This window comes from Oncorhynchus mykiss, chromosome 25 (assembly GCF_057628025.1).
Source record: "Oncorhynchus mykiss isolate SJ-2025 chromosome 25, ASM5762802v1, whole genome shotgun sequence".
In the NCBI taxonomy this organism is placed as follows: domain Eukaryota; kingdom Metazoa; phylum Chordata; class Actinopteri; order Salmoniformes; family Salmonidae; genus Oncorhynchus; species Oncorhynchus mykiss.
The window spans coordinates 65,898,893-65,918,071 of NC_143046.1; the positions used below are offsets into that span (position 1 = coordinate 65,898,893).

At 45.5% G+C, this 19,179-nt stretch overlaps 2 protein-coding genes and 1 pseudogene across 15 annotated transcripts; all 3 read left to right on the plus strand.

The window, feature by feature from the left end:
• The first annotated feature begins 6 nt into the window (after positions 1-6).
• olfm4.1 (olfactomedin 4, tandem duplicate 1) lies at positions 7-3,014 on the plus strand. The gene is given in 6 exon segments (XM_090220792.1): positions 7-162; positions 237-398; positions 775-987; positions 1,133-1,277; positions 1,597-2,258; positions 2,821-3,014. Coding segments are annotated over 6 exon segments (1,410 nt in total). The 5' UTR covers positions 7-102; the 3' UTR covers positions 2,989-3,014.
• Positions 3,015-4,625: 1,611 nt separating this feature from the next.
• Positions 4,626-9,302, plus strand: LOC110504203 (olfactomedin-4-like; annotated as a pseudogene).
• Positions 9,303-9,721: 419 nt separating this feature from the next.
• LOC110505538 (ribosomal protein S6 kinase-like 1) lies at positions 9,722-18,939 on the plus strand. 14 transcript variants are annotated; one of them, XM_021584822.3, is made up of 13 exons: positions 9,745-10,223; positions 10,381-10,542; positions 12,244-12,367; positions 12,893-13,092; positions 13,515-13,639; positions 14,205-14,297; positions 14,577-14,624; positions 15,601-15,733; positions 15,996-17,468; positions 17,579-17,668; positions 17,821-17,903; positions 18,106-18,201; positions 18,362-18,939. In XM_021584822.3, exons 3-13 carry the CDS (start codon positions 12,333-12,335, stop codon positions 18,470-18,472), a joined length of 2,487 nt encoding a protein of 828 aa, XP_021440497.2. In that variant the 5' UTR covers positions 9,745-10,223; positions 10,381-10,542; positions 12,244-12,332; the 3' UTR covers positions 18,473-18,939. The 14 variants fall into 14 exon arrangements, with proteins under 14 accessions (XP_021440496.2, XP_021440497.2, XP_090076915.1 ...); XM_090220789.1 differs by having other exon boundaries at positions 12,893-13,019; XM_090220783.1 differs by having other exon boundaries at positions 12,919-13,092.
• Positions 18,940-19,179: the final 240 nt, after the last annotated feature.

Below are 19,179 nucleotides of genomic sequence, written 5' to 3' on the forward strand. Positions count from 1 at the left end.
GGGGAAATTATAATACCACACCATTATGACATCCCTGCACCTAAAATATCCTAGCAGTTAGAACCAACAAGTCTGAATCATAACCACCTCGACTACTCCAGAATGACTTCCACTCTGTTTGTCTTAGCTCTCCTGAGAACCACCTTGGCCTTTGGGGTACGTGTGATGTGATTCTGGTGCATCTCTCTCAGACTAACTGATGCCTATAGAAGTGACTTGTTTATTTGCCTTCTCAGCCTGTAGGCCCGTGGAGCGAGAGGAATGGGACGGAGGATGGAGGTGGGAAGTGCTCCTGTGAGGCCTTCCTGCCCGGCTCCACCTTCCCAGTGGGAGAGCTGGTCCTCCTGGAAGAGATGGCTATGCAGATCAACCACAAGCTGGAGATGGAAATGAGCAAGGTACACCAGTATGGAGTCACATAGATGGTTATAATGGTGGTTATAATGGCCTATTACTCTCTGACACACTATATACACCATACATCCTATCATCAAATCCCATTTTATTTGTCACGTGCGCGGAATACAACAGCTAGACTTTACCGTGAAATGCTTACTTAAGAGCCCTTTCCCAACAATACAGAGTTTTCAAAAGTAAGAACAATTTGCAAAAAAGGAAATGGTAACACAATAAAAGAACAATAAGGAGATTATATACAAGGAGTACCATCGTAGACCTATAGCTAAGCTATAAAAATTGAGCAATAAGCACGGGTTCTGATGACCTACTCTTTCCTTAACAGTAGCTCAGTTTTAAAATATCCCTTCCCTCCAGTTTGAGACATATGAGAGCAAGCTGACAGTGTATGCAGAGAGGATAGTGAACCTGACAGTACTGGTGGAGCTGATGGAGAAGAACCCTGGCGCGTACAGTGACGCCTACATGCAGGAGGTGAAGGTGCAGATCAAACAGTTGGAGGCTCTGGTACAGGAGTTCCTGGGCTCCATACAAACCTCCACTACCGTCTTTGAGTCTCTGCACCAGCAGGTAACTACCCGAAGACTGTCCCCAACAACTCATCTGGCCACGATACAGCTATAAACAATGACCATGTCTACTTTTCACTTCAGACATGTATCTTTTGAAGGACTTAAACTTCTGGTCTTATGGTTGTTTATCTGTGTTCTCACAGATCTCCTCCATGGTGGTGGTCGTGACCATGCTGGAGAGATACAATAAGAACCTGGTGTTGGTGAACCATCGTGAGTACATCAACATACAGCTCAAACTGGAGGAGTGTGAGAAGCGCCACAATGAGATCTTCAACCCCAACATCGGTAAGTCTAAGACTACTTTTATGGTCTCCTTTATGGTCTATCTATGCACAATCACTTCACCCCTACCTACATGTACAAATTACCTCAACTAACCTGTACCCCCGCACACTGACTCGGTACCGGTACCCCTTGTATATAGCCTCGTTATTGTTATGTTATTGTGTTACTTTCTATTATTTGCATTTCATGGTAAGGTCTACACTTGTACACTTGTAGAGTTTGTAAAGTTTGTTTTGATGGTGATACACACCCGCCTCATGCCAAAACATTTGTAGACCATTGCATCTTTGATGTCACTGACTTGACCCTCTTTTCTCAGGGTCCTGTGAGCACGGAGGTATAACCAGAGTCAGCAAGCCCATTGTCAGTCAACTGAATGCCCACTTGAATGCTGGCTTCAAATAGGGAGGCTGGGGGAAATATTCTAAGCCTGTGCATGGTTCTGAACCTCAATATTGGTACTCTGGGTATAGTGGTGCCTCAATTGTTGACATGAGATTTTACAGTAGCTACAAAAATTGCATTTTGAGAACTCCATTTAAACACCAAAGCTTGTCAAGTAGCTGGTATGGAACTGGTAACAACTTCATTGTTCGTGATAACACCCTGTATTATCAATTGAACAACCCATTTAGCATGGCCAAACTGAATTTTACTACTATGAACTATGAGTACAGGGTCATTGCAAAGGCTAGCACCAGATTCTCGTATAGTCACTCACCCAATCAGAACCTAGACTTTGCTGCTGATGAGAATGGGCTGTGGGTGACCTATGCTACAGAGGAATCCAAGGGTAAAATGATCATTGCTAAAATTCATGAGCCATCATTTGGTATAGAGGAGTTGTGGGAAACCAGTGTGTACAAACCATCTGTGAGCAATGCCTTCATGGTGTGTGGAGTCTTTTATGCTGTCAGAACAGTTGACATTCACTATGAGGAAATATTTTATACTTATGACACCAAGATAAAACCAGAGAGTGTCGTGGAAATTTCCTCTATTTACCAAATCATGAGAGCAAACCACACACAAGTCAGAGTTAGTTATCAAAGTCCATCTTTAATTATATGAGCTCTATCACAACCCTGTGACTCTCAGATCAATTCAGTGTCTATCAATGAATTCTCTGAGAGTCTCTTCCACATTGCAACTGAGATCCTTTAATAGCAAAAAACACACATAGTCAGACAGCATAGACATAATAAATTGTTCAGCTTTGTCTCCTAAACTATGTTATTTTCTCAAACTCAGAACCATAAACCAATCCACCATATCAACAGGCATATATCAAATCCATCCTATCTTGACAAGATCACAGAGACACACTGACTGTCACACAGACATTGTGGAGCCAAGAGATACACGCTTGACCTCTCCCCTCTCTCCGGCCCAAGCAACTTAGTCTTGACATAGAACAGATACTGCAACCCCGCCACAGTATTATACAAAAATAACATTCTGATGAGAAGTAACTTACAAACATATGATGAATATAAAACATCTTACCTATGTTACCAACCAATTCTGATTATTCCCCAACAAGAGCTACATGAGTATTCCATTTGAGCGGTTCCAGGACAAGTATGTCAACCTGGACTACAACCCCACTGATCAGAAACTCTACATGTACAACGATGGCTACTATGTCAACTATCATCTCAGGTTTGACAACCAGGCCACTGTAAACACAACACACCCCTTGGTCAGATAAAAGGCCTATTGTGGCATCTCTCATATTGAAACGTGTTGATTTTAAATAAATCGCTTAAGCATTCTCGTTGTGTTCAAGGGTTTACCTTTGATATTCCATCTGAAATAGTACTGTCTTCATTGTATTAAAGTATTATGATTCCTTCAGTCTTTAGTCTACATAAGCATCTGTATAATGAGGTGTATACTAGACCCCAGAGTCAGCCAAATGAAGGTCAGTTGTGGCTAATACGCATGATACAGTGTATCTCATAGAAAATACTTTAAATGAGTCCCTTATGCTGATAATAAATTCGGTGTCAAACATAAAGTCAGATGCCAATACATTTTCTGTCTCTAGACTGTCTTGTTAATCTTCATGTAGGCCTACTGTAGGTACTAAACAGTCTCACTCACCAACATCACAGAGGGGGTTTGTGATACTGTTTTAGAGGAGAATCTCTTTCAATATGCAGCACATTGTTAGGAATTAATGAACAGTAACACACTTCATTCCTGAGAATACTTAGTCTGCTCATTATTGATATCTAAACATATAGAAAATAAAACTTGTACAATATAATGTGACATTTTGCAAGGATTGGCTACTGCAAAGTCTTGAAAGAACAACATTTGTCTCTTCCTTTTCGTATCTAAAAAATACTATGGTAAAACCATGTTGAACACAGACCCAATCCTCTTTTGGCCTCTGGCCATTTATTTTGTTAGCATTACAGTATGGATTTGAACTATCGAAAGTGGCTTAAGTGTTAACTATTTAAACGTAGTTTGTGTACAGGCGCGCGATTCAGTCTGTATCGCCGAAGCATCGCAGATGATCCGAATACCGATTGAGCCGACATATGCAGCCCGTGAATGCATTCTCCGGGACAGCAGAAACATTGCCTTTATTAATTGTCAATCACATTGTAACGCAGATCTTCAGCACCTATACTCCTTACCAGCATAATCTAAAGTCTCAGGTGGAGAAAAAAAGTTAGCATAATACTTGTGGAATTGTGTGATGGAACTTGCTAGGCAATATCATTGGAATAAGGATGAAAATACTTTATTATACTATGCTTATCTCAACATCCTGCCACATTGTTGATGACTAATAGTAAGATCCAGTTATGTAGTTGATAATATCAGGTGCCATCTACCATATGCCATCAATAACATGTCCTCATAACTGAAAAAACTGTCCATATGCCCTGTTTCTCATGCACTCCATGTCCATAGAATTATTGTGATCAATAAAATTATGAGACAGATTTAAAAAATTGTACTTGAGTATTTTATTACAAGCAAACAAGGATGTCTGCATATAATTCCTCAAGAATTGAAGGTAGTCTCTTAAGAAACAGCAGTAATTATGGGAAGAAGCAAGATGTTTCTCATTAGCTGATAGGAGCGAGTCTTTAAAAACCCAGAACAGATGGACAAGGACCCACACCAGAACACTGGATACAAGATGGTTCTGTTTCTAGTGCTCCTGTCTCTCCTTTGTCCTGCAGTGGCTTGGCTGTTAAGGGACTCTCATTTTCTCCTTCCACTAAACCTTGACAGTTAGAGATACTTCCAAAAAGAGTGCTAGTTTACTACTTGAGTGAGCCACCACTGTGAAGTTCAGTCCAAACTTGTATTTTCCTCCAGCCAATGGAGGACTGGGACTCTGGAAATGTGACTGCAAATGTAAGTGAGTTGGGGCAATGTCTTAGTCATGTGTTTCTTCCTGACATCCCCTTCCCTGCCGACCATGTGGAACACATGCAGCAGGTCACCAAGGATCTAATGCTGGAAGTGGGAATCCAGATAAAATCATGTACTGTTGTATTGTAATGAACACCGTGAGGTTTGAGCCCCCTGAACAGGATGAATCCATATTGCATTTACACACCAGGTTGTAGAGTGATGTTAACAGTAGCCTACTCCAGTTTATGGAACACGTCTTGTAAACCTTGGGGGGGATGCTTGTGTATATTTAACCGAGACCTCATTCACAGTATACCCTACTAGATATCTTACATCATTACTACTACCTGTGTCTCTCTTGCAGCTGGACAGTTACAAGGGCAGGATTGTGATCTATTTGGCTGAGTTAAGCAACCTGACTATCCGAGTGGAGGTTGTGAAGAGCGGCCCTGATAAGTACATCCGACTGGATTTCGAGCTTCTCAGGATCGAGACGAGAGAGTTTGAATTGTTGGTGACACAGCTGAAGGAATCCCTCAACTCCTCCTCACCTATGTTCGACAGCCTGTGCACTGAGGTAAATGGGTGATAGGTAGACAGACATAGCAGAATGACTATTAATGACTGTCATTGGCATTATAAATAAGTGACAGCTAATATCATGTGAAGAAAGGGTAATGTTGTTACATGGAACAAATGACCTATTTGTCCTTTGTACACATGCATCCATAGATTCACAACATGAGCCTGATTGGGAACCAGCTGGAGAGCTATGACAAGAGTAACCTGGAGGTGATCTGTATTGAGTTTGGAAAACTGCAGAAGAAGCTGGAGGAGTGCCAGAAGAACCAAGAGGAGGGGACAAACCCAGGTATTGGTAAGAAGCCTCTGTGATGGTAGCATTGTTAACATATTGTATCATTATTTCAAAGCCAGTAGTTCGTGGATTTGTTTGTCTTATATATTATTAATAGCTATTTATGTTTCCCCCAAGGCTCCTGCAACCATAAAGGCATTGCCAGTGTAGGGAAGCCAGTGATCAGCCAACGGAATGCGAACTTGAATGCGGGCTACAGATTTGGGGGGGTGATGGAAGGCTCAAAACCCAATCGTGGCTTTGAATCAATGTATTGGTATGGTGCCTATAGCAGTGCCTCAGTGCATGACTTTTATCTTTACTCCGGCTATCAAAATCTGGTTTTAAGGAATTAATTTAAACAACATAACTTGCCAAATGGATAGCAGGGTACCGGCAACAATTACATTGTTCATGGTAACACCCTGTGTTACTAGAAAAACAGCCCATTCGGCATGGCTAAACTGAATTTGACCACCTCCAAATATGACTACAGAGTAATTAAAAAGGCCAGTGCAACATTCTCATACAGTTACTTAGCCAATCAGAACATGAGAATGATGAAAATGGGCTATGGGTAACCTATGCCACTGATGAATCCAAGGGTAAAACGGTCATTGTGTCACACCCTGACCTTAGAGATCCTTGTAATTCTCTATTTTAGTTAGGTCAGGGTATGACTAGGGTGGGTAATCTAGTTTTCCTATTTCTTTGTTTGGCCTGGTATGGTTCCCAATCAGAGGCAGCTGTCTATCGTTGTCTCTGATTGGGGATCATACTTAGACAGCCTTTTTCCCACCTTAGTTTGTGGGATCTTGATTTTGTATAGTTGCTGTGTAGCCTGCAGAACTTTACGGACGTTTTGTATTTTTTCGGTGTTCATTTGAATAAAAGTAAGATGTTCGCCTACCACGCTGCACCTTGGTCTCCTCATTGAAACGATGAACGTAACAGAAGATCCCACCACAAACGGACCAAGCAGCGTGGCCAGGAGGAGCAGACATCCTGGACATGGGAGAATATATTGGACGGTAAGGGATCCTGGACGTGGGAGGAGATCCTGGCCAGAAAGGATCGCCTTCCATGGGAGCAACCAGAGGCAGCGAGGGAGGAACAACGATGACACTGGGGTTCGCAACCATGACGCAAGCATGAGAGGCAGCCCCCCAATTTTTTTGGGGGGAGGCACATGGGGTGGCACATGGGGTGGCTGGCAGAGCCAGGTTTCAGACCAGAGCCAAATCCCTGCACTCGCTTTAAGGAGCGTGTGACCGTTCGTATGCGGTGATATGCACTGTGTCTCCAGTACGCCTCCTCGGACCAGGATATACTGCGCCGGCTCTATGCACTGTCTCCAGTGCGCATTCACAGCCCGATGCGCTCGGTGCCAGCTCCCCGCACTTGCCGTGTGAAAATGAGCATCCAGCCAGGACAGGTTGTGCCGGCTCAGCGCTCCTGGTCTCCAGTACGCCTCCTCGGACCAGGATATCCTGCGCCGGCTCTATGCACTGTGTCTCCACTGCGCATTCACAGCCCGATGCGCTCGGTGCCAGCGCTCCGCACTTGCCAGGCTAAAGTGAGCATCCAGCCAGGATGGGTTGTGCCAGCTCTAAGCTCCAGACCTCCTCGGACCAGGATATCCTGCGCCGGCTCTATGCACTGTGTCTCCACTGCGCATTCACAGCCCGATGCGCTCGGTGCCAGCTCCCCGCACTTGCCGTGTGAAAATGAGCATCCAGCCAGGACAGGTTGTGCCGGCTCAGCGCTCCTGGTCTCCAGTACGCCTCCTCGGACCAGGATATCCTGCGCCGGCTCTATGCACTGTGTCTCCACTGCGCATTCACAGCCCGATGCGCTCGGTGCCAGCGCTCCGCACTTGCCAGGCTAAAGTGAGCATCCAGCCAGGACGGGTTGTGCCAGCTCTAAGCTCCAGACCTCCAGTGCGCCTCCACGGCCCAGAATATCCTGTGCCAGCTCCACGCACCAGGCCTCCAGTGCGTCTCCCCAGCCCGGTACGACCTGTGCCTGCTCCACGCACCCGGACGCCAGTGTGTCTCCCCAGCCTGGTACGACCTGTGCCTGCTCCACGCACCCGGCCGCCAGTGCGTCTCCCCAGCCTGGTACGACCTGTGCCGGCTCCACGCACCAGGCCTCCAGTGCGCCTCCGCAGTCTGGAGCCTCCTGTGAGGGTTCCCAGTCCGAAGCCTCCAGTGATGATCCATGGCCCAAAGCCTCCAGTGATGATCCATGGCCCGAAGCCTCCAGTGATGATCCATGGCCCAAAGCCTCCAGTGATGATCCATGGCCCAAAGCCTCCAGTGATGATCCATGGCCCGACGCCTCCAGTGATGATCCATGGCCCAAAGCCTCCAGTGATGATCCATGGCCCGACGCTTCCAGTGATGATCCATGGCACAAAGCCTGCAGTGATGATCCGTGGCCCAGAGCCTGCAGTGATGATCCATGGCCCGGAGACTGCAGTGATGACCCGTGGCCCAGAGCCTGCAGTGATGATCCATGCCCGGAAACTGCAGTGATGATCCGTGGTCCGGAGCCTGCAGTGATGATCCATGTCCCGAAGCCTCTAGTGATGATCCAAGGCCCAGCGCCTCCAGTGATGATCCATGGCTGGAAGCCTCCAGTGATAATCCATGGCGCGGAGCCTCCAGCGAGGGTTCCCAGTGCGGAGCCTCCAGCGTCAGTTCCCAGTCCGGAGCCTCCAGCGGAGGTTCCCAGTCCGGAGTCCCCGGCGACGATTTACGGTCCGGAGTCCCCGGCGACAATCTCCACACCAGAGGCGCCACCGAAGTTGGCGGGGCGACGAGCGGAGCGGGGTCTGCGTCCCGCACCGGACCCGCCACCGAGGGTAGATGCCCACCCGGACCCTCCCCTATAGGTTCATGTTTGCGGCCGGAATCCACACCTTTTGGGGGCGGGTACTGTCATGCCCTGACCTTAGAGATCCTTTTAAATCTCTATGTTGGTTAGGTCAGGGTGTGACTAGGGTGGGTAATCTAGTTTTCCTATTTCTTTGTTTGGCCTGGTATGGTTCCCAATCAGAGGCAGCTGTCTAATCGTTGTCTCTAATTGGGGATCATACTTAGGCAGCCTTTTTCCCACCTTAATTTGTGGGATCTTGATTTTGTATAGTTGCTGTGTAACCTGTGTCTTATAGTGTCACGTTTAGCAAAAACTAGAGCCTCCCTCTGGTCTATCGTATTGTGACTGAAATGACTCTCTGACAGCACGGGGCTTTGACTGAATAAATACTCATTACTTGGTCTGATGCACTGACTTGCATTCAAAACTCATGTCCCTTGAATTTCTGAAATAAAATCAAACTGAAGCATTGAATCTGTTTGTGTTGTAGTTCAGTTCATTTTAAGTTGGGTTGAAAATTCAAATGTTCATTATTACCATAATGATTAAAATACCCAGCCAACTGTGTCAGATTCCCTCCCATTACCTAAGGCAGTCCAATGAGAAAGAGTATAGGGGTGCAGTATCCCACCCCTTATTTTTTAGTAGAATATGAGTCACTCCGTATAACTAGTACCACAATATGACTCATCCCCAGTATGATATCAGACCCCTCCCTCCCTAGCTTTGGCCTGGGCTGTGGTTTACTCTCTCACACCCTCTCCTCTCATTTCCCCTTCCCCTTCCCAGCTCTCCTCCTTGGGCTCAGGCTGGGGCTTCCGCCTTGCTCCTCTGTAAGCAAGCCCTCCACTGGGGTGGCCCTCCCCTTTGTGCTCCAGCGAGAGTCTGGGTCCAACTGTTACTGAGGACCAAATCAGAGCAGATTAGACTAAGCAGGCAGGGTGAGGCCACATAGCATCCATTCACTTCATGTACAACAATGAACCATGCACATTGTTTTATTCTTACGGTTTCAGGTCATTGTTGTACAAATCCATTGACTAATTAAAATGTGGATACAACATTATACTGTAATAAATTGCCAAATCTATCTGAAATAGAAAAAAGGTCTGAGAACAAAAGCAAGACAAAAACAGAACAGAACCGAATATTTTTTATAACTAAACCAAGATAGACAAAAGTCTGTCGTTTTCAAGGGGAACAAATGAGCCATAGTGGGCAGAACACACAAGGAGGGGGTAGAGCCAAGCACGAGTTAGCGAGATCCCATTGGTGCGTTTTAGCATCATCTGCATATTTCCGTTAAGAAACGCCTACTCTCTGAAGTGCGCGTGTGCAATAACTCACTTCGCTTTTGCTTTTGCACTCCTTCTAAACAACGTGATTTAAAAAAAACTTTTGCAAAGGCCAAAGTGTACAAACCGTAGCCCACTCTGTTCATGACATATTGTAGTTTTGCGAAAAGAAAACTGTATTGAATGTCGGCCAAAATCCATCTCGTTCCATCTTCTCCCACTGCGCGCCAGTGTGTTTCCCCTCAGCGGAAACGCCAAGCGGATGCTTCACGTTTATATACATCCAGTAAAATATCTGTCTCATTGTTCTATCTGACAGCTCCATCTCTTTAAATATAGCATCTGTCAGGATGAGACGGGGGAAGTTAAGGCCTCGTGGCTAATGGTACCACCTTACATAATGTCAAACCAATAGGCAGCAGCCTCGCTGAACTCTCCTCCTCTTCCTGATATCTGTGCAGAGGGAGGCTGCTGAGGACGAAGGCTGCTGCTGGGGCAGTGGGTCTAGGGGGCATGCTCTGATCACATCAGGTAGGATATATGTGTGCATGTGCTGTCTGTCGTGTGGCGACCAAGATGAATGTATGATGCAAGCATGTCTATCCATTGCAGACAAACAAATGGGATTATTGTATTGTTAATCTTGTGTATTCTGGTTTGTCTCTACGCTGACAATGTTTGTCGTTAGTATCAAGGATATTGGTGCATGTAACATGGAAATACTGCAGGAGGCGGACTGATTCTCAACAACAGACACACTATGACTTCTCCTCATTAGACTGTATGAGGAATGATAACGTGTATGTGAGTGGGATACAAAACTAACCCCATGTCACAATGATAGACAATGGTAAGGCATCAGCACATTTTTATAGTGCACTTGTATGGTATGCTAAGAGCTACCTTAGGTTGATTTATTTTTTCCAAATCTAATCAGTTTTCCACGTTAATTCAACATAAACACAGATTTGTTTTTAGATTAAAGAATTAAACCATTTTTTTTTGCAAATGTATTAAAAATTAAAAACAGAAATACCTTGTTTACATAAGTATTCAGACCCTTTGCTATGAGACTCAAAATTGAGCTCAGGTGCATCCTGTTTCCATTGATTATCCTTGAGATGTTTCTACAACTTGATTGGAGTCCACCTGTGGTAAATTCAATTGATTGGACATGATTTGGAAAGACGCACACCTGTCTATATAAGGTCCCAGAGTTGACAGTGCATGTCAGAGCAAAAACCAAGCCACGAGGTTGAAATAATTATCTGTAGAGTTCTGAGACAGGATTGTGTTGAGGCACAGATCTGGGGAAGGGTACCAAAACATTTCTGCAGCATTGAAGTTCCCCAAGAACACAGTGGCCTCCATCATTTTTAAATAGAAAAAGTTTGGAACCACCAAGACTCTTCCTAGGGCTGGCCACCTGGCCAAACTGAGCAATCAGGGGATAAGGGCTTTGGTCAGGGAGGTGACCAAGAACCCGATGGTCACTCTGACAGAGCTCCAGAGTTCCTCTGTGGAGATGGGAGAACCTTCCAGAAGGATAACCATTTCTGCAGCACTCCACCACCTTATGGTAGAGTGGCCAGACGGAAGCCACCCCTCAGTAAAAGGCACATGACAGCCCGCTTGGAGTTTGCCAAAAGGTGCGTAAAGACTCTCAGACCATGTTAAACAAGATAGGCCTGAATTGTCACGTCTGGAGGAAACCTGGCACATCCCCTACAATGAAGCACGGTGGTGGCAGCATCATGCTGTGTGCATGTTTTTCAGTGCCAGGGACTGGGAGACTAGTCAGGATGGAGTCAAAGATGAACGGAGCAAAGTACAGAGAGATCCTTGATGAAAACCTGCTCCAGAGAGCTCAGGACCTCACTTTGGGGGCGAAGGTTCACCTTCCAACAGGACAACAACCCTAAGCACACAGTCAAGACAACGCAGGAGTGGCTTTGGGACAAGTCTTTGAATGTCCTTGAGTGGCCCAGCCAGAGCCTGGACTTGAACCCGATCTAATGTCTCTGGAGAGACCTGAAAAAAGCAATGCTCCCCATCCAACCTGACAGAACTTAAGAGGATCTGCAGAGAAAAATGGGAGAAACTCCCCAAATACAGGTGTGCCAAGCTGGTAGCATCATACCCAAGAAGACTCAATGCTGTAATTGCTGCCAAAGGTGCTTCAACACAGTGCTCATTAAAGGGTCTGAATACTTATGTAAATGTTATTTTGTTTCTTTTATTTTTTATAAATTAGCAAACATTTCTTAAATCCTGTTTTTGCTTTTGTCACTATAGGGTGTGTGTAGATTGATGAGAAGAAAACAAACATTTTAATCAATTTTAGAATAAGGCTGCAAAGTAACAATTTTGTAAATAGTCAAGGGGTCTGAATACTTTCTGAAGGCACTGTAAGTACTTTGAGTCATCCATCCTCCTCACCACCCCTGCAGCACTGACAGTGTTTATTCATCAGCAATAGTACCAGAGCTGCACACTCATACTCACTTCCTGTGCTCTACTGAAGTAAAAACTGAACTCTCTGATGACCCAGGTTCGTATCATCATGCTTGAAAACAAAGACTTTAACCTTCAAGTGGAGGAGGATAACCCCCCCAGTGAGCCGACTAACTGCTGCCAGAGATGAGTCCCACTGCTGATAGGACCAGGGAGAAAAGGTGAGACACTCCACATCCTTATGATCTGATGAGGAGGCTGGTGAGGGGAGAATGGCTCATAATAATGGCTGGAATGGGTCGACTAGAATGGCATCAAACACATGGTTTCCAATGTTTGACACCATTCCATGTATTCCTTTCCAGCCATTATTATGAGCCCGTCGTACAACTGACTAGGTATCCCCCTTTCCCTTCCTCCCGCCCCAATTACAGTGCCACCAGCTGCCTGTAAGGGGAGAGGAACAGAAACAGTCTATTATTGGTCACATTACTTTCACTTTACTCTCAGTTTCATGCTTTGCCGTCATGTTTTTCTCAGACAAGTGACTAGTTAAGGGATTTACTGTAGCCCTGGGGAAATCTTGGCTTTTGGTAGTTAACCATCTCTGGAAGATTTGATCAATTATTCTCTGCCATCGTAAGGATTATTCTTAGGAACTTCCCTTAAAGAGAGGAACGTCTTAGCGGTGGCTGGTCGTGTTATGACTCCTCCTAGGACATACAGGTCTGTGTGATTCCATATAGCTCGGTACACTCTGTGTGGCTGCTAGGCCCGTCTGGACCTCCACAGTGCCGAGCCAGGACAGCCATGGCCAAGAGAGACTACCTGGTGGAGGCAGCCAAGCAGATCCGCATGGCTCTGGACAGGGAGGTCAGTGAAGACTATGAAGCTGCCTTCAGCTACTACAAGAATGGGGTTGACCTGCTGCTCAATGGAGTTCAAGGTACAGTGGTAATCTACTGTACTCTAGAGTATTCTGTCAACATGCAGGGTTCTGGTTAGGGTGATATTGAATAGAGCAGGTTAAGGCGCTACAGACTTTAGCTACTCAACACAGTGAGAATAAGTCATGAGGCATGAAACAGGAACATGTGGATTTATCTGCTCATGATTCATCCATTGTTTTAAATTAAATAATTCCTATGAAAAACAGGAAGTCAGGAAGCCAAGGTCAGAGAACGATATCCATACTGGTAAAGCATGCCGGATATTCTCTCTCTACTGTGCTAGTGAAGTATGTCAGCTATATTCAAACAGAAGTGTTTGAATGATGAGGTTATTTCAGTTTCAGTTTAGTGGAGTGAGGTTTCTCCATTGTGTGAGAGGGAGAGAACTGAGGTCTGATGTAGTTGGTCTGTCTTCCAGTGGACCCTAACAAGGAGCGCCGGGAGGCTGTGAAGAGGAAGACTACTCAGTATCTGAAGAGGGCCGAGGAAATCTTTATCTCCCACCTGCAGGACAACCTGGGAAAGGGGAACTCTCACTTAGGGGTAAGAAGATGACCTTTGAACCCTCATTTTGACAAGATGAACATTCCATAATACTGTGCAAATCTTATTGATGGAAATCAACCCACTCTGATCATCCATGTTACTCAGGGAACTGAACACTCATTTTCCAGCTTTTTACTCCTGTGTTGATTTATATGTCTCGTCTGTTTATTGAAGAGGTGGTTAAGTGCTAATCTTCCAGTTAGCACCTCTCTGAATCATTTCCTTCTGGGAAAGCCTGAGTCACATCCTCAAAGCAACCAGTATGTGCTGCTTATAGCCTCTCTCTAGAGATGGGCTACAGAACAGCACAACAACTCCCTCATCTCCCTCTGTTACACTACACCCGACCAGGGCGAGAAGATCACATCTGCCAGGATGCCTCGCACTGGCCGGCTGGGCGCTCTCTCTCCCCCTCTCTCTTATGCAACATGCTAATATCTGTTCTAAGATTGTAACTAATCCTTGAGTAGAAGCAACATTTCAGATCTGAATTAAACACAGACACGTGTCCACATCGCTGTTATCTGTCCTGTACTGATTTGTAATCTCTTTTTATCACCAGGGTTACAGTAGTCTGAGATTCCGGCCAATCAGACACCTGAGCTGCCCAGTGGAGGATCTGGAGATGTGTAAAGTGGTGGGGATCATCGATAAGGTAAGGACGTTTTTACACTCACTGCTCTCAACCAGACATGGGTACTATAACATTTTGTTAGACTGATGATACTCTCTTGAACAGACATCCTGGCTGTAGTTAACCCTTTATTAACCAAATCACATTTTATTGGTCACATACACATATACCATGTCTTATAGATCCAGTGACAACCATGCTTAGCTAAGCAAATAGTACCTTGTCCTAAAATGTCACAACCATCTAATAACATACTATGTTCTATTTAAACTAAAATAAAATGTACGTCTTCTCCCCAAGGTCCTGATTGTCCAAAGCCTGATTACAAAGGAGAAATGTGTTGTTAAAGTAAGTACTTAACACTACCAATACAGTATGTCAGAGGACAGAGTGGCAGACGTGTAGTAGAAACAGTTCAGCTGTCACAGTGCAGCTGTCTATCTGTGTAGATGCATATCCAGTGCACAGATGGCTGTTGTACGGTCTGGACCCATGCCAGCCATTCTGTGGCAGCCCAGTCAATGGGAATACTCTCAGTCTTGAGTATCCTTCACCATTGATTTGGCTAAAAGCCCTCCACTCTGACCTTCTTAGTGGAAATGCACCTCTGATTTCCGTAACCAGAGAGTTGTTATTGGAAAATACTGTAGCAGGGTCTCTAAGGCGCAGGTCTCAGTAGTCTCGTTTACACCTGGCACTATCATGCATCATGTGTCTTGATCTTGTCCACATTCTGATTGTGCCCAGATCTTGAGAAATGTGTCTACATATGATATTAAAATGTATATTTTTATACGACCACTGTTTCCACATTGTGATCAGATTTCCCGGTCTCTCCCTGTATATAAATTATTTGATGGATATTCTTTCAAAATAATATTTATTTATTATTTTAAGACACATATTGATGCCATAAGTCAGTAGTGCCACCTGTCAATGATTTTACAAGGTGGGATAATGAGGATTTAAATGGTTTCACTATCTAGATCTGTTTACACTAAAGATATCCAGACACAATGCATGCCTGACTACCTCCGTAAGTGGTCAGGAAGATCTGATCACAATGTGTCTTTTAATCGTCTACACCTGTTTTAACAATCAGAATGTGGACAAGATCAGGACAAAGGACGCGTGTTAGAACCAGGTATAAGCCCGCTTTTGTTGAGATTAGTTTTTAGATTTCTGTTTTTATCAATTAACTATAGACAGACTAAGACTAGACAAGAGAACAATGTGTATTACAGTAGAGAAGTTGTATTTTGACCAAGGTAATAGTAACAGCATAGTCATACATGTATTGTTCTATTGCGCTGTGTCCTCTCAGAGCCTGCCCAAGTCGAGCTGGGAGAGCCGGGACCAGCCCACTATCATCCCCCAGGGCGTCCCCTATATGGTGAAGCTGCTGAGGTACTATGTCAGTGAGGATGCTGTGTACCTGCATCTGGAGCATGTTCAAGGTGAGCTGAACACAGGCTCTGCCTGCCAGCCCTGCAGTATGTGAGATGTAGCGGATGCTCTTACCTAGCCTATCGCCATGCAAAGGGAGATTTATGTCCATGGCATAGCAGTGGACCTACAGGTTACATTTGTTTTGTTGATGGTTGCACTCTTCAGCCATTTTGGGTCAAGGATGCCAAGGAGATTAGAAAAAATAGCTGAATTAAAATAAAGAAAAACTACTATTGTCTTATGATGTATTGACTTTTCTATGCTCTGTAGGTGGGAAGCTTTTCTCCAAACTGTCCAAGGTGAGGAACGACCAAGCCAAGGAGCACCCAGAATGCTATATTCCCAGCCAGCACAGGATCAAACTGAAGAACAGCTACACCTCCCCTACTATCAGCTCAGACTACCAGCAGAATGACAGAGGGGACACAGGGACAACCTCTCTCCTGGAGAGGGAGAACGAGGAGAGCCCAGACACAGACTCCCCTCCATCTTGGCATGAGGCTCAGCATCGTCTGGAAGGCTGTAGGACCCACTCCTACTGCGAGGAGACAGGCTGCCTGCAGAACAACTCAAGGTCTACAGCGCTACAGCCCTCTTTATCTGGGCCAATGAGGACAGACATCAGTCCCCATATCCATCCAGCAGGCCACAATCAGTGTTTGCACTCTGAAACTCAGGACAAGCCTGCTCCTCCTAGTCATCTGTGCATCGATCAGGTTCCTGATGTCACCTCTGAGCCTTCTGGGAAGGCCACTGGAACAGAAAAAATTGAATCCAGTTTGGATTTTGACGTGGTGTGGAAGGCTGCTGATCTGACACAGAATTGTGAGAGTGAATCCGATATAGCTGCCGCTAAACCTGTACCTCAAACAACTCAGACCTCTTCTGGTGGGACAGGGTCAACAGTGAACTTGAAGAATCATTCTATTAGTTTGTATTCACAGAAAAGTTATGTTCCCCTCCATAATCAAAGTCAGGCTAGTGAGATGGCAACTTTGACCTCCTATGGCTCTCACCAAGGCAGTGTTTCAGGTGGAGACCTTGAGAACACTGTGGGTGTAGAGCTATCCACACACCAGGAGAGAGGGCAGGAAGAACAGGTAAACCGTCACACTACTGAAAAGAGCATTGTGAACTTAGTAAGCAGGGACACAGAGACTTCCCAGCCTGGCAGAGCTGTGTGTCCCTCTACAGTAGACGAGCTGAAGGTCATGAGGACATCCTCAGGGATCTCTCACCCCCCTTCCCTGCCTCACTGTCTCAGTGCTGGGACACAGCAGGGGAACCAGGCAGGCATCTCCCTGGCCCTCACAGGGGCAAAGTATCATGTGGGGCCTCCTTGCAGAGAGCCAGGGGAGGAGGTGAAGGAGGGCTGGGAGCTGAGCCCTTTGAGTAAGGACATCCCCCAAGGGAAAGGATCACTGTGTGACCCTAACACCACTGGCCCCACAGGGGCCTCCCCACAGTGTCGGAAGGAGGACATGAATGCTTTCCTGAAGTCAAATGGATCAGATGGACAGGGTCAGGATCAGATCATTGAGGTGGAGGGCTGGTGCCACCAGCCCAAGTTCCCTGCCAAGGCCTCCAGAGGGAGAGACGGGGTCAGGCAGGGCTGTTGGGGGCTGCCTGAGGCAGAGGTGCGTCTGTTGGGAGCTCAGATCCTCCTGGCCCTGGAGAGTCTTCACCAGCAAGGTGTCATGTGCCGTGACCTCAACCCAAAGAACATCCTGCTTACCAGCATCGGTTAGTCACCTAAATCACTTTAACTCCGTAAGGTCTCAGTTTTTGGCACGAGTTGAGTCTTGAAAACTCAACAAACTTTGATTGTGACATATTGTCATGTTTCTCAACAGGAAAGGTCTGCCTGACATTCTTTGGCCAGTGGAGTGAAGTTCAGTCAGAAACCAACTCTGAAGCTATGGACCAGATGTACTGTGCCCCAGGTGGAAACACTGTTTATTTAGTAAAACTGTCACAACAGTTCCACATATGGCTGCTACCCTAAAGTGCCTTCTAGTGTTATTATATATCAGACATTTAGTTTGATCCAATAAGAAACCTGTTAATAACAGTTCTGTTTGTTGTTTGCCAATAGAGATTGGAGGTGTGTCCAAAATAACAGAGGCTTGTGATTGGTGGAGTCTGGGGGCATTGCTATTTGAACTTCTTACAGGAATGGTAAATAACATTTGTATTGAATAATCCTTTGAAGAAAAAAAGAGGCCAGAATCTTACCCTCCGTCATAGTAAAGTTTTTTTCCAATCCAAACGTGTGTATGTATATTGATTAGAGTGCTGCCAACTGGTCTGTTGATAGTGTATCTGTGTTGGTACCATTATCAAGTCCTTGTTGAAACTATGCCTGTTCCTGTGCCTCCAGCCTCTGTGGCAGTTCCACCCAGCCGGGGTACATTCTCACACCCAGCTTCTGATCCCAGACCAGCTGAGTACTGCAGCTGCCTCCCTGCTCACTGAGGTAAGGCCTGAGTCCTATTACACACATGACTGGTAGTGTAAATACCGTAGACATATACACACATGCTGCTAGCCTGCAACCACAGATACACACAGCCACACACATTGTACAAACTCAAATTGGCTTGAGTTTGAGTGAGTGACTATTGTGTGTTCCACAGCTTCTGCAGTTTGACGCTGGTTATCGTTTGGGCTCTGGAGGCGGTGGAGTGAGTGACATCAAGTGTCACCCCTTCTTCAATGGTGTCTCCTGGAAGGCACTGAGCAGTTAGCAGGTCAACAGACTCTGTAGCCTGAACAGTTATCTGCAGCCAAGTGAAGTTGGGCAGCCACTGCCCCCTTGTGGCTAAAATAGAAACCCCAACTCTGGAGCTACTTCCTGAGCATCTTGTTCTTCCCAAAGAATGATAGATTAGAAGGGTAATTCAGAGCAATATGCACACAGCCAACATGTCAGCCCTGCAACAACCAAACTCTGCCTGCAGTGTTGTCTTTGTGACCTCCATGTTTGAATAATAGAGGCTAGTGTAAACATAGTAGGGCAAAATGTACTCCTGGGTGACTTTTGGGGTATTTGTTGTACAAATGACATGCAATGCTACTGTTAACATCCATGCGTAGCATCACCAAGTATGGAAACGGATGTTTTTCATTGTCAAACACTTACTACACAAATACTTTGTCAGCCAATGGCTGTGATAAACAGCGTTGACAATAAGGTTAGTAAAATGAAGTAATGCATCTGTGCTGTGTTAGTCTTTAATACACTCATGGTCAGCCTTTTTTCTGGTCATCTGTACATAGCCTATATCAGGGTTTCTCAAGCTCAGTCCTGGGGCCCTACCTGGGTGCACGTTTTGGTTTCTGGCCTAGCACTACACAACTGATTCAAATAATCAAAGCTTGATCAGTTGGTTATTTGAATCAACTGTAGTGCTAGGGCAGAAACCAAACATGTGCACCCAGGTAGGGCCCCAGG